This window comes from Pollicipes pollicipes, unplaced genomic scaffold, assembly GCF_011947565.3.
Source record: "Pollicipes pollicipes isolate AB1234 unplaced genomic scaffold, Ppol_2.1 Scaffold_3087;HRSCAF=3621_pilon_pilon_pilon, whole genome shotgun sequence".
Taxonomy (NCBI): Eukaryota; Metazoa; Arthropoda; class Thecostraca; order Pollicipedomorpha; family Pollicipedidae; genus Pollicipes; species Pollicipes pollicipes.
This window is the reverse complement of record NW_023596225.1, coordinates 10,249,145-10,262,899: the sequence shown is the minus strand read 5'-3', so window position 1 is coordinate 10,262,899 and position 13,755 is coordinate 10,249,145. Positions and strand designations below refer to the sequence as shown.

The 13,755-nt window shown below is 48.4% G+C and overlaps 1 protein-coding gene across 1 annotated transcript in view; it reads left to right on the top strand.

The window, feature by feature from the left end:
- Positions 1–13,755, top strand: part of LOC119089694 (putative 3',5'-cyclic phosphodiesterase pde-5) — an 85,748-nt gene that overhangs the window by 42,519 nt on the left and 29,474 nt on the right. Inside the window, 1 exon segment of the mRNA XM_037212502.1 lies at positions 9,974–10,190. Coding sequence (XP_037068397.1) covers positions 9,974–10,190 — 217 coding nt within the window.

Sequence of the window (13,755 nt, the reverse complement as noted above, 5' to 3'; positions counted from 1 at the left end):
GACAGAGCCTCACTCTTCCTAATGGACGGGCGCACTAGAGAGCTGTACGCCCGCATCTTCGACATGGGCAACGCCAACGGAGATTCGAGCCCACAAGCGCAGGAGATCAGGTGCGTGGGGCGCGAGCCCTCCTAACAAGCACATGTGGTCGGGTGCGTGGGGCGCGAGCCCTCCTAACAAGCGCGGGAGATCAGGTGCGTGGGGCGCGAGCCCTCCTAACAAACGCAGGAGATCAGGTGCGTGGGTCGCGAGTCCTCCGAACACGTCAGGAGGCACAGGGCCTGGAAGGATTGGACCCCTCCAGAACACTTCAGGGGAGAACGCGGCACAGCACATGATGTGCCGTATCCCAGAAATAAGGCACAAAGGTACCGCAACCGAGAGGTACGGCACATAAGGTACCGTACCAGAGAGGTACTGTTCATGAGTTACCGTACCAGAGAGGTACGGCACATGAAGTACTGTACCAGAGAGGTACGGCACATGAGGTTCCGTACCAGAGAGGTACTGCACATGAGGTTCCGTACCAGAGAGGTACGGCACATGAGGTTCCGTACCAGAGAGGTACGGCACATGAGGTTCCGTACCAGAGAGGTACGGCACATGAGGTTCCGTACCAGAGAGGTACGGCACATGAGGTTCCGTACCAGAGAGGTACGGCACATGAGGTTCCGTACCAGAGAGGTACTGCACATGAGGTAACGTACCTCAGAGGTATGGCACGTGAGTTTCAGAGGTATGGCACGTGAGTTTCAGAGGTATGGCACGCTGTCGCACCAGTTTCAGTGAAATTAGCGGGCTTACGACACATTTTGTTGAGGCTGATTGCTTGGCCATGCCAGCTTTGTTGGAAATTTTCCTACCTCTCGATAGAAATGAGAGGAAAAGGAGGAGAAACAGGAGGTGGAAAGGATAGGGATAGAAATAGGGGCACGGAGACTGCCATACGGAGACGAAACGATATACGAATGCAAAGATCAGCACACACAAGTTTGGTGCACTGAAGCGGTCACAAAGAGGACGAGAACATATGGAGGCACTAGGGAGAACAGATTTTAAGCCTTCCGGATCTAATTTTAACATCTGAATCAGCGCAGTTCTTCCTGGATCTAATTCTAACAGATGGCAACCACCCACTTTGTATGTAATTACCAGTATCTTGAAATTGTGCTACATTTTCCACTTCCTACTTTTTTACTATTCTTGTGCCTATCTCACCACGCTACGTGCTATTCTCCGCTCCCACGCCCCGACAAGTGAGCTCCGCTGTTGTATCTATCGACCCTGCTTAACGTGGATGGGCTGGGAAATGGGATTTCGGCCCACCGGGAAAACTGTAGCCGGGTATAGCCGGGTATAGCCGGGTATAGCCGGGTTTAGCTGGCACGCCGATGGCAGGCAGAGTGTGCTTTGACGACGGCTTATTGTTAAGGACACTGATATTTTGGTCCATCACCACAGCGGCTAACACGAAAGAACGCATAAAAGGCTCGAAAGTTGCCCTGGGTAGCGTTTCTGTTGCCTCCGATGCAACCGGCTTGGGCGATTGCCCATGTTTACATTGACAACCGTGGTTCGTGCATCGTAAAATGATTAAGCTGAATCTCTGCCCTCTGCGACAATATAATCTATGGCTTGATTTTTCTGGTTATCAATTTATTTCATTACGAGGTACCTCGAGTTGCTTGATGTTGGCGATCAATGATATTTATTACCCATTAAACCTACAAAGAGACTGCGATACAATGAAGGGCGTGTTTCTGCACGGTGGTGTTCATAAGACATTCGATCCCACAGAATGGCGGGCGGTATGACACGCCGGCACATGATGATCGCCGCCCTCTCACCCGCCTGCCAACACTTTAAGCAACGGCAAGACATTCAGTTGCTGTGTGGGTGTGTTTCTTCGGCGAGCTTGGTGCTAGGGCTGATATGCGCAGACAGCCGTGATCAGGCGAATTAGCATGCTGACGTCGAGTTCCGACTGGAGAGTTATAAAAGCTGCGATGAGTTCGTTGTAGCTCAAATTGATCTCAGTGGCCTCTGCCAAAACTATTTCTAATGTTTAGGACAAGGTGCGCATTAGACAAGTGCAGTGTCTTCTTTTAACCGCAAGGTGTTTATTCCTTTTCATAGTTTCATAGACAATCCTGCATTGCATTGCAGTTGTTCCCTCAAGGTCTTACCCCTTGCACATTCCTCTGAAAGAACTGATCTCCCGCGGTAGCATTTTCGACATCGCCTTCCTTTTCGGCATGTTTCTGTGATTGCCACTCTACAGGCCTCATCAACGCTGAAATAGCATTGGCATTGGTGTGTAGTGGTCATTGGTCTGTAGTAAGAATGGTAGCAGGCCACAACCGGGCGTGAGTTCCTCTTTCAGCCAAGCTCACATGTTACCCGGTTTGAATTAGTTCTGAACCCGGAAGTATTAGTTCTCTGGCGGTGGACTTCCGTATGACTTTCTTCAACTCGTATTTTCTCGGCTACTTCTTTTGGCAAAGAGACAAACAAGAATATTTTTTGGCAACGGCAACGGGCTCGGGTCTACAGCGTTTGGACTTCTGTGCTGTTTTTCGTACACGGGAATCAAAGAGAAGCTTGCGTTTAGTGGCGTTTTCCACTTGAGTCGTACGGATCATTTATTTTGCCAGACGCTCACCCTGTCCTTTACAGTTCAACTGCAAAGTTTGGTTTCAGCGTAAGGCGAATGGGTGCTGGTGCAGCTTAGCGGTACTGGAGAAAGAACATGATGCTGGTATATCATAACTTAAGTATGCTCTGTGGAACAGCATTGACGAATCCAACACCCGGTCACCCATTTCGAGATAAAGTCGGCAGACGAAAATTACACATCGCGAAGCAAGCAGCAGATACAAAACGGGCCGCCAATACAGCAAGGATGAAGTAATCCTGCGCAATGATATGCATTAGCTCACAAACAACGCTGGTGGACGCAGAACCTTTACATGCATTGAGCCCAAGCATAGCCTCTCAAGACTTCGAACTGTAACTCAGGAATGAGTAACTTCGAACTCAGGAATGTCCCGCGCGAAGGGGCGCAGACGGCTCTGGTCCAATACGGCGGCGGCGCGGTACAGAGGCCGCCGTCGGGCGATGGTCAGTCGGACGCGCGGCACATATCGAGCCGATGCCGCCCGTCACATCTAGAATCTGCCCAAATGCCAGTGTTTTTTGTGCCAAAATGCGGTTCGCGTTGGAAGCATGCAGACAGCGGAAAAATCCCTGACCGTTAGCCAGGCGATGTCCGCGCGCACCAAGCACGAGAGGGTTCGAAGTCTTAAAAGTGACATAGCTGTGAACCGCAAAGAACAATCATGAAAACGGCTCAGTTCAAACTCGCTTACAAATAAGGAGCGGTCCCTTTAAGCAAGCCAGATGCACGGACAAATACGGAATCGGAGACCTCTAGTCCAAGTGTATCAAGTGGGTGTGACTGAACAATGGTGGGAGGGGTAAATCGGGTCAGTGTACTCTAAAGATGAAAATATCACTGGACTTCAGACACTTTCACTTCATATGCTGCACTTATCCACAAAAGTTACATGAACTGATCCCACGACGGAATTTGGCTCATCTGCTGTGCCAACAAAATACTGTTGAACCTGGCCAATTTACGGTGTATTTTTAAAGCGTAAAATACATGGATCTTACAATTATGTGTGCCACGTGCGGAGGCCTGATGCTGATATTCTACTGTAGGTGTGAACTACAGCGAGCTGAAAAGTTTCACTTAAGAAAAGAGCAAATGTTCAGAATCTAGATGTTCAGTCCCACGCATCATTTACAACCATACACACTACACGTACTGTTGGACAGGCACCTATGCAAGATTGGGTATGCCCTATCTGCATGCCTCGACCAAGGAATGTAAATAGCTAGCTTCTTCTCACAACTCACACCACTCACCCACCGAATGTTACATTCAAATTTTCCTACACTTACCAGCACCCCAACTTTTCTCTGGCCAAACGCACACTGGGACACGAATCCAGATGAATGACAATGCTCAACGCTGTAATGACGCATTTGACAGCACATGATAGAGGTAGCCATGGACTTGGCAAGGCCATATTTAGCGAGTAAATACATCCGCTCATATTTCCTGAGATTTGCGATTTAGTGATCTGCGATTTAGACTGTGATGACACATGCCTTGAGCTTTGGGAGTCCTCGCTGACGGTGATATCGCATGTTGTTCGTTTGGTGTACAGGTCCTACGCAGGTAGAAATAGCCTTTAACTGTCTGCCTGACGTGAAGCGTCATGGGTCACACCTGTCAACGCACATCAGTATCCATCTGATCGAGTTATACAGGAGCTACCAAGCACAGTGTTTCGCTTAGCATAGTCGCACCATTTTCAGTTATTGAGATAATGGTCACTTCCATCATTTTGCTTGAAGACATCTCAGAAAAGGTAGGGGCAAGTTTGGGAAATCCCATTTTTTCCAGCCAGCTTTTTGCAAGCTGATAAGCTTGAACTGAAATGGCTGTCTTGAAGACCACTTCGTACACTACACAGCCCCGCCCTTCTTAAGACCAAGAGCTTTCCAAGCTTTCCCAGATCAAGTTCCTATCATCGGCCATCGCTTGGGCATGCTTGGAATTTCCTTTGGATGTGAAACGGTCCGGAACAGGCTGAAAATCGCAGGCGGTGTCTCCCTTTCGGAGCTGGCTCCAAGCGTTGCTTGGCCGGAGAGGGGGGAGGGGGGACGGCTGCGACATCCGGCTCGGATCGGACCAGAGCGCGAGCGGCCGGCGGCAAGCGACGATGCCGCGCAGCGCTCGCGGCGGGTCAACACTGCAGCATAAACGGAGCTGTTATCATAACAACATCCTCAAGACATGTACAACTGCACACAAATGGACTCCGATTAAACCATGGACATGCCGGTTTAAAGGGCGTGTGCCACATTGATGTTCGGCTTTGAACTGAAATGGCCATCTTGAAGTCTCGAAGACCATTCGGTGCAGTTCACAGCCCTGACATTCGTAAGACTTAGACTGTTTCAGTGTCTGATCTACACACCCGCGAAGGTGGGGAGACTGTTTCGGGAAAGTATTGCAAGGTCATGTTGGCATTCGTGACGTTTTAATAACCCCATTCAAATCATGCCATTTCATCAGCCATGCGGTGATCAAGGCCAAGAAAAGCGTGATGATCGAGTCGTCCATACCTGGCGTTCGTGAGCACGATTTCCGGATATAGCGACCGTCAATTGGCTTTCAATCAACCGTGCGCAAGGTACGATGACGCTACCAAACATTGACGTATCTAGAAGTATGTTTGGCAAACAGAGCATTGTGTTGTTTGGAGCAGCTTTAACCTCCTTAAGGTGTGCCAATAGTTATAAATGAGCTTGTTTCGTCATATCTAATGCTTTCTTCAATGTTTTCAACTGTCAGATATTCTCTTTAAGTTTCTTTTCCCCACAAGGTGTGTTCTGGTATGATGCGAAGCTGAGCAGGGCCATTTTTCTGTGAAATTCGACCTTTGACCAGTCATAGTGGAGTAAATTGTTAAATTAACAACATGAAAGCTAGTGTCATTCGCACAATCTGGTTAAGACAAATCCAGTGGTGTTTTTCACTAAGCTCCATCTTTTGGAAACGCCAGAGGGTGACATCAAGCCCCCCCCCCCCCCCCTATCAGTTTGCGTTATAAGAACGGTGAATTAGGGAGACGGTTAAGAGGACAGGTCAGATCAGTTGTAGTTTGTGAGAGAGAGGCGTAAGCGTTTTGGACATCTGTCGTCTACAGCCTGCTCAACTTCGATTGAGTCTAATTGACGTGTATTATATTTGGGAATCGTGCTCACGAACGCCAGAATGAACGATTCGATGTATTTACTTTTCTTGGCCTTGAACGCCACATGGCTAGTGAGTTGGCAGGATGTCTATGACGATTATATGGCGTCATGCATGCTTGAATGGCCTTGACACAGTCTGCACGAAAAAAATCTGCACATCTCCGCGGGCGCGTAGCTCAGAAACTAGTGAGATTTATGTCTTAAGAATGGCAGGACTGTGGTCTGCGCCTAATGGTCTGAAAGTAGCTATTTCAGTTCAAACCCCTGTATAAATGCAGAACACTGCCGTCAAGTGTCGTGAATTATTTTTCACAAATTCCTGACTAATGCAGGTTGAACTGAAGGTATAAAAGCCCGAGGCCGAGCCCACGTCCACCTTTTTAAAACGCTGAATTGTGGGCGGAGTTCGATTCCCTTGTAAAATGAAACGATTCGTGGGATACGCCTGGCCGGAGAAACCTCAAGTAGCCTGTTATTGTCCGATGCCACGTAGTTATGGGTTTGCGCCACTTCGTGCACTGCAGAGCAGATGTTTCATTTACCATACTGATGCCTCAAAGTCGACTTAACGGCCCAGCGGGCGGCCAAGTTGACCTGTAGCGAATTTTCGGTCACGATCGTGGCCAAACTACTCAACTGGGACTCATTTTCTGCACGCGATGCTCATTCAACTGCGTGGTAAGCGACGGCCGATGTCGCATCCACGCGTCTGGATTTTATAATGTAAAGCCAACAAAGGGAGGGCCTTGCCTTTACGCGATATTTCCAAGACCGAGCCATTCTCATGGGACGGAGCAGAGCTTTTGCGCGAACTTCCGACCACTCAATCAAGAGGCCTTATAAATAGCGTCATCGCGCCCAACTTGCTCACGCCTGGCCGCGCCATCCCGCGGCCCACCGCGCCGGCTGGGCGTCCAACGCTGTCACACAAGGGAGCGTCTCGATCAGTGTCTGCAGTCGCCGGCGGCTGGTCGGGAGCTGGCTCACTTCGGCCGGCTGGCACGGCCCAGCTTCGGTTTGAAGGCAGTGTTCCACATTTGCATGGGGTTTTTGAAGTGAAATAGCCCCCTTGAAGATCATTCGGTGCAGTTCACCGCCCCGTCAGTCAGTCTTAAGACCCAAGCCCTCCTAGATTTTTAGCTAAACGCCGGCGAAGATGTGGGGACTGGTTCGTGCAGACACTACGTTATTTATAGGTCACCAAGGCATCCATTACGCTATAATAAAGCCATTCAAATCCTGCCATTCGCTTCGCCATGCGGCGATCAAGGCCAAAAATTACATTTGTCGAGTCTTATATGTAGTGTCCGTGAACAAGATTTCCAGATAAAGCAGCCATCTATTGGGTCTCAATTCATGTTGCGTAAGGCATAATTAAGCAGTCAATAACAGTTTGATGGGAATATTTCATAAATAGAGAAATTGTGTTTTCTGAAGTCTTTTTCACAGCAACGTATGGCAATAGCTATAAGTGAACTTATTTCATCATATCTGATACTTGCCTCATTACCTTCGAATGTGGAACATTTCCTTTAACCTGTCTGAGTCAGGTCTCTGTGAGCATGGAGTCTGATCGGGCAGCATCCGTCCGCATTGTTCACGGATCAGGTGTTGCAGCGTTCAAACAGGGTGAAAATCCCAAAATCGTGATGGACCCACCTCTTTCACACAGCTGTTACGAAGATAAGGTGGCAAACAAACACATCATCAGCTTTATAGGCAGTCTAAGCGCTAAGTGCGCACTTCGTCCACCGCGTTACCTAAGAGCATCGAACTCCGGCTCTGTCCCATGCACGTTACTATGTCAGAGTGTATGGTATTACAAGTCGTTCAAACATCTCAAAACTGACCGCGTAAGTTAACGAGGCCCAATTCTTAACGAATAGCCCAATTCTTGTGGATTGACCCCATTATGTGCAATATGATTGCCGATGAACAGTAGCTACTGTGTTCAGCTTCAGAAACTTTGATACAGAGATTGGGTCCACTGAAAAATTGTTTTGAAAAAAACACGAGATAGCTGAGATCGACTTTCCCGTCACACCTCACCTGCACCTGCTCCGAACTTAACACATGTCTGTAGCATAGTCCTGCGGAAAGAAAGTATGTTTGGTACACCCACGATGTCAGTATATTGGTTTGACTGGGTTACGACTGAAGGCAAAAGGCATACGCGACAATATTTCACTTGCTTAAATTCGTTTTGGCTTAAAAACTGCACTCGGAGCTGTCTACTCGCTTAAAAAAGACAAACTCAAAACTTCTTGGCACGTTCAACCCTTTAAGCCCAATTGTATATTACACTACTATGATTACATATATGCGCATGGTACATTAATAGGATGCCACGGCTTAGAATTTAACGTGCACCGATAATATGTTATATTTGTAATATTTATGCCGTGGATGCCGCGCGATAGTACGGCGCGTTTTAACCTTTGGCCCACGAGGCAGCCTCAAAGCTTTTGCTAATAGTTTTCCCTAACAAATCTCCCTCTCTAAGGTTTCCCGAATAAAATCTGAGCGGCTCCGAGCACGAGGCTTACATTTGTGTTTGTTGGTTCTACGTCATGTTTACATAAGACATTCAAATTCAAAGTTTTGGACCTCAATGCTTCATGGTATAGGACCTCTTTTTCCGCAGCCCAGTTTGTCGCTGGCTTTTCGCTCCAGAATGGCAAATAACATTTGTTTCCCGTGAAAATGTAATTCCAAGAGATTTTTAAAACTGCTGAGTGTGTTTTTTCTTTGTCACATAATTTGGCTTGTTAAAAGTTGCATTCAATACTATTTCTTCCGCCTGTTTGATTCGGTTTGATGAGAGCTTCCCAACGTCGTTCTCTTCGTGGGTCTAGCTGCTTAGTTTGGAAGTCGTAAAGGAGGCCTCTGAGACCCCTTCTCGTAGAGTAGGGCGAAGGTAAAAAGTTTGCAATTTGCAGGTGAGAGTGAATGTCCGAATTATCCGTATTCTTTTCGTGTTGCTGTACTGGACGCGTTCTAAAAAAGTGTTCAAGATCTAGACACAGAGGAATGTTGCTAGACACGCCACAACGGTGACTAGCATAACTCTCGTTTGTCTTAAAATTAAGATCAGGTTCGCATGCGAGGATATGATGTTGTTGAGTAGCATCTGAAATCTTTATTTAAGTTTACAGAAAGGTCAGATTTTGCCCATGACATAACACGATCTGTTAAATGGCAAAAACCGCCCACCCCGTGGCATTGCCCGTTTACCATAACAGTTGCCAACTATCAAGGTTGTCTGAGCTTCTATAAAGCTCTTAGTATGGCTACCCCACGAAGCATTGAGCTGAGTCATCTGGTTGGGAAGCTCATTCCCCTTGATTCTGTATGATCTCTTGGCCAGCCTTCCCTGGCCTCCGCCACCAGGTTAATGGCAGGCAAAAGACAGTCCCAGGTGTAGTTTTGCGAGAAAAACTACCGCGTGCCTGTTCCATAAGTATAGCGGTGTTGAGCCACCGCACGAATATGGTCCACTACAGCAACGACCCATGAATGCGCATCTTGAATGTGATTCGTATTTTTGGACTAAAGGCCCTTCAGCCAATAATACGAGCGCTATATGGTGTGTCCTGTTGTCATTTCAGCAAAACGTTGTCTCGATATTACTTTAGGACACGGTATAACACTTCTTTATGTCGGATTTTGAACTAGGCTTGATGGACATTTTCTCCCACCGCCACATTCATCATTCATTCAACACCTAAATTGACAACATCCTTCCATTCCCGTTTCGGTCAAGCGATGATATACGATTCAATCAGCCGATGGTACGACCCATCATTCAACTAAGCTAGCTTTGTTTCGTGGGGCTTTTACGGTAATTCCCCATCCGATTAAAGCCAAAAAGGAGCTGGGAAATGGATTCCCAGCATCCGATCGAAGGCTCGTAAAAAAGACGGCATGGTCGAATGATTTTTTGCTGCGGCAGCAGAAATAATTCAATCAGCACACGTGATAAATCGGGGAATCACACTATCACTGAGGCGACCCACGCCGTAGCATCTTCCAATCAGGTTCGCAATGCTTCACCTCTTCACCATATGTCCCTCTGGCAATCACAACGTGACCTCGCGTCTGATTGAGGGCACACTCTGAGCAATGTCGACCTGGGTCGCAGATTCGCCGTCGGAACTGGCATCGCCGGCCAGGTGGCCCTCAACGCCCAGGGCCTCAACATCGTCGACGCGTACGCCGACGACCGCTTCAACCGCTCCATCGACCAGCAGACGGGCTACGTGACGCGCTCGCTGCTCTGCATGCCCATCTTCAGCCGCGGGGTCGTCATCGGCGTGGTGCAGATGGTCAATAAGACAGCCGGCGCCTACTTCACCAAGGTTAGCTCTGAAGCTCCGGCCAGTGTCGGCAGATTCTGGCGGAACGCCGAGCCGGAGGAGGTGGGACCGTGTGCAGCTTAAGTTTTATGCAGCATTTCCACTGCCTTTTGTCGTCAAGCACGACTTAAATTGTCTTGATATCATATAATAAAATTATAATAATTTATCACATTCAAAAACAACATCTATAGCATTGCATCGCAAACGAATGACTGCGGAGTGCCAGTTTGCTCTTTTCACTGCCTATCTTTGTATTTGAAATCGGTGGTACCGCTTCCTGACAAGGTCACGTGAGCGGTGGCCAGATCAGCATCTGTGGTGTAATTGATTACGTAATCGTGATATCCATATGATGAGCCTGAACCTCAATTTGACACAAGTTATGTTAAAGGCTCATTTATGGTTTCGCAGATTTCCAGGCGTTCATCCCAGTGTGGATGTTGCTGTAGGAAAAGCGAAGTGATGACAAAGGAAATTAGTGATTGCCAGATTGAGGGACTTACAATATTGGAAAAAAACAGGGGATTGGTAGCTTTTGTCTACACATCATGAAGCGTGTTGATCGGAACTGACATTTCACGTTGACGAAGAATGCTGTCGACTGAGTGTTAGGCTAGTCCGCGGGCCTGTGGGAAATGCTGATTGCGTGTACATGACGATTGGACACGGAATGTTCCGCGTTATATACGACATCCCTACATTGCTGAGCATGTTCTGTGTCACCACTCATGCATTAATCGTGTTGCCGTAATATGCACAAGGGGCCTGGTACATTACCATGACACCCCATACATTTCAAGCACAGCACGTTGTTTACGACTTGCTCATATGGCTGAGGCGCGAACTTGGAGGCATGAGAGATGCAATTAGCCAGTGATGTGAGAGTCTGAGCCTCCTGAACTAAATGTGGGGCGCTGCTCTGCATCACCTGAGAATATTGTGCCCACCATTTGCGCCTCAGAAACTTGATGATTGAACTAACGCGACGTTCGCGGTCATTCCGTTCAGAAGCCAACTCTGGCCGATTGGGACCTGTCGGCGAGGCTTCAGAGCGCTGGCCACACGACGGGCATGATGGGCCCGATAACGTGCACTTAACGCACTGATGCTGACTGAAATTGACTTGCAAACCGGCGGCGCACGGCGCCAGCAATATTCGCTTCCATTAGCTCGGTGGGGAGGCACCTCCCGTGGTTGATGTGCTAATGCCGTGCCTCGCACTGCCGTCCTGCGCCACGCCATCCCGGCTGCGTTGAATGATGGAATGTAACATCATCAGCTATTTGGCCGTGCCAGCTTGAATATCTATAGCGTTATTACGACTGATACCACGAACCAAGTGAGGTTTACTTGAACTATGCTATAATATTCAACTTGGGCAGCCCCGAAAGTCTGAAAGACCGTCACCAAAGCCTGACGGCATTCTATAAGCTGCGACATCTTTGAAGCCACTTATGGCAGGTTCATGGAGTTCGCACAACAAAAAGCGAAGCTTGGAAATGTGTATTGTATCACTGGTACACATTTGCATTCAAGCTATTTCATCAGGTGCGTTTCCACTGCACGGTTGTAATATCCCCACGTTTTCACCCCTCTCCCTTCACTTGACGTGGAAAACGTAAAATTTTGATATTGGGGTTCATAACTGGACCAGAACCCGCCAATCCGGTGTCGCAGCGACACGAGTCTGACAAATTTTGACGGAGAAAGCACGCAAAAATCGGAGCGGCAAAAGTGCGAACCGATGTGAGCTAACGATCTCTCGCTCTTGAGTGCAAGCCAAGCGAGTCGCTCTGGGGCGCGGTAAAGATTGAGGTTAAATAGCGATCGAAAATGGTTATCATTGAGTTATTAGAGTGCAGTTGATTACATCTCATTCCTTCCCGCTCAGTGAAGCATTTGATGAGAACAATGCTTTTGCTGCCAATATGACGGATATTGGTATGAGGCCGGGAAATTGGAGGTGTGAACAGCACATCGGCCAGTAATTCTAGCGCCAAGTGTAATGCGTCGTAACTGTCGTTATGGTTACGTCGTCGTATGTGTTCATATGATCATATGTTATATATGTTCATATGATCTTATGTTATATATGTTCATATGATCATATGCCATATATGTTCATATGTTCCCGTCCGTATATGCAGATTCTGAAATTCCTTGGAAAAAGACCGACAGAGATCTGGAGGATAACAAAGGAACCCGTGCCGACATATTGCCATGAGATCCTGGCACCAACCGTCGCAACAGCAGAATATGTGAATTACGACTTCAAGATGGACGTATTTTCAACCGAGGCGTGACTGTGATAAATCCCTTTGTCCACGGAACAGATTTGTTGGGAATTGGACACAAAGGCGCACCACCAGTCTACCAGAACAAAGAACACGATAAAAGAATCGCAGAAGCGATTAATACGATGTGTCAGCCCGGTAAATTCTCTCCTGGAAAGAAATGGTCGTAACATTTTTGTATATGTCATGCTATTGTCACAGACTCACCTCTTGGAAACCCTTTGATCTTTTTCGCCACCGAAGACATCCACGGCATATGGAAGTCGTATGTGAGGACAGTGACGAATCCAGGCAAAATACCCACTCCTCACGGAGCATCAAACACAAATCCAGGTGAAGCATCCGCTCCTCACACAGCATCAAACACATATCCAGGTGGAGCATCCGCTCCTCACGCAGCATCAAACACAAATCCAGGTGAAACATCTGCTCCTCACGCAGCATCAAACATGAATCCAGGTGAAACATCCGCTACTCACACAGCATCAAACACAAATCGTCCCTTGAGTAGCTCGGGTCGAGCTCACAGGAGTTCGTCTTGAGTGCTTCTGGAAATTTCCTATTGCTGGCCTCCTCCCTTATTTACGTCCACACCCCTGAACCACTTTGGCATATCCTATGTTGGAACCGCATTCTCGGCTCCTAGAAGGGCTAAATGTCCACAGCCAACTTATTTGATGCTGCTCGTATGCTCTCCATATGTGCGTCTGTTTTCTCTGCCGGTCTCTCCTGCACACCGTATGGTGTCGCCGCTGATGTTCCCTTTCAGTTTTGGACAGCCCTCACCCATTCGGAACTGGCAGCCGCCCCTGCCGTTCGGCGGCCGCCGGCCATTGTCGCTCGTTCCATCAAGACGCGTCCGGGTCAGCATTACAAGGTCGCGGTGACACCGGGTCACGCGTGCGCGGGGAGCTCCCGGGGCGGCTCGGGAGGCCTGGACCAGAGCGCCGACTTCTCGGTGCTTGCTCTGCATATATGTAATGAGCTATGCATATCTCACGCCAGAAGAAAATGGAGAGGACGCCACGCGTGGAATCCGTGTCGTAACGCCGAGTCGGCGGCGTAGGAGGTAGCGGCACTTTCCTACTTTTTTCGGGAACAAAACTGGACATTTCTGCGTAAAATGAAGCATAGATAACTCGCATCCCGCCACTCGCCTAGACCCGCGCTGGCCCCGTCTCCTCTCATCAGCGTCGGACCGCGGCACTCTTCGGCGCTGAGCTGGCCCGTCTCCTCTCAACAGCGTCGGACCGCGGCACTCTTCGGCGCTG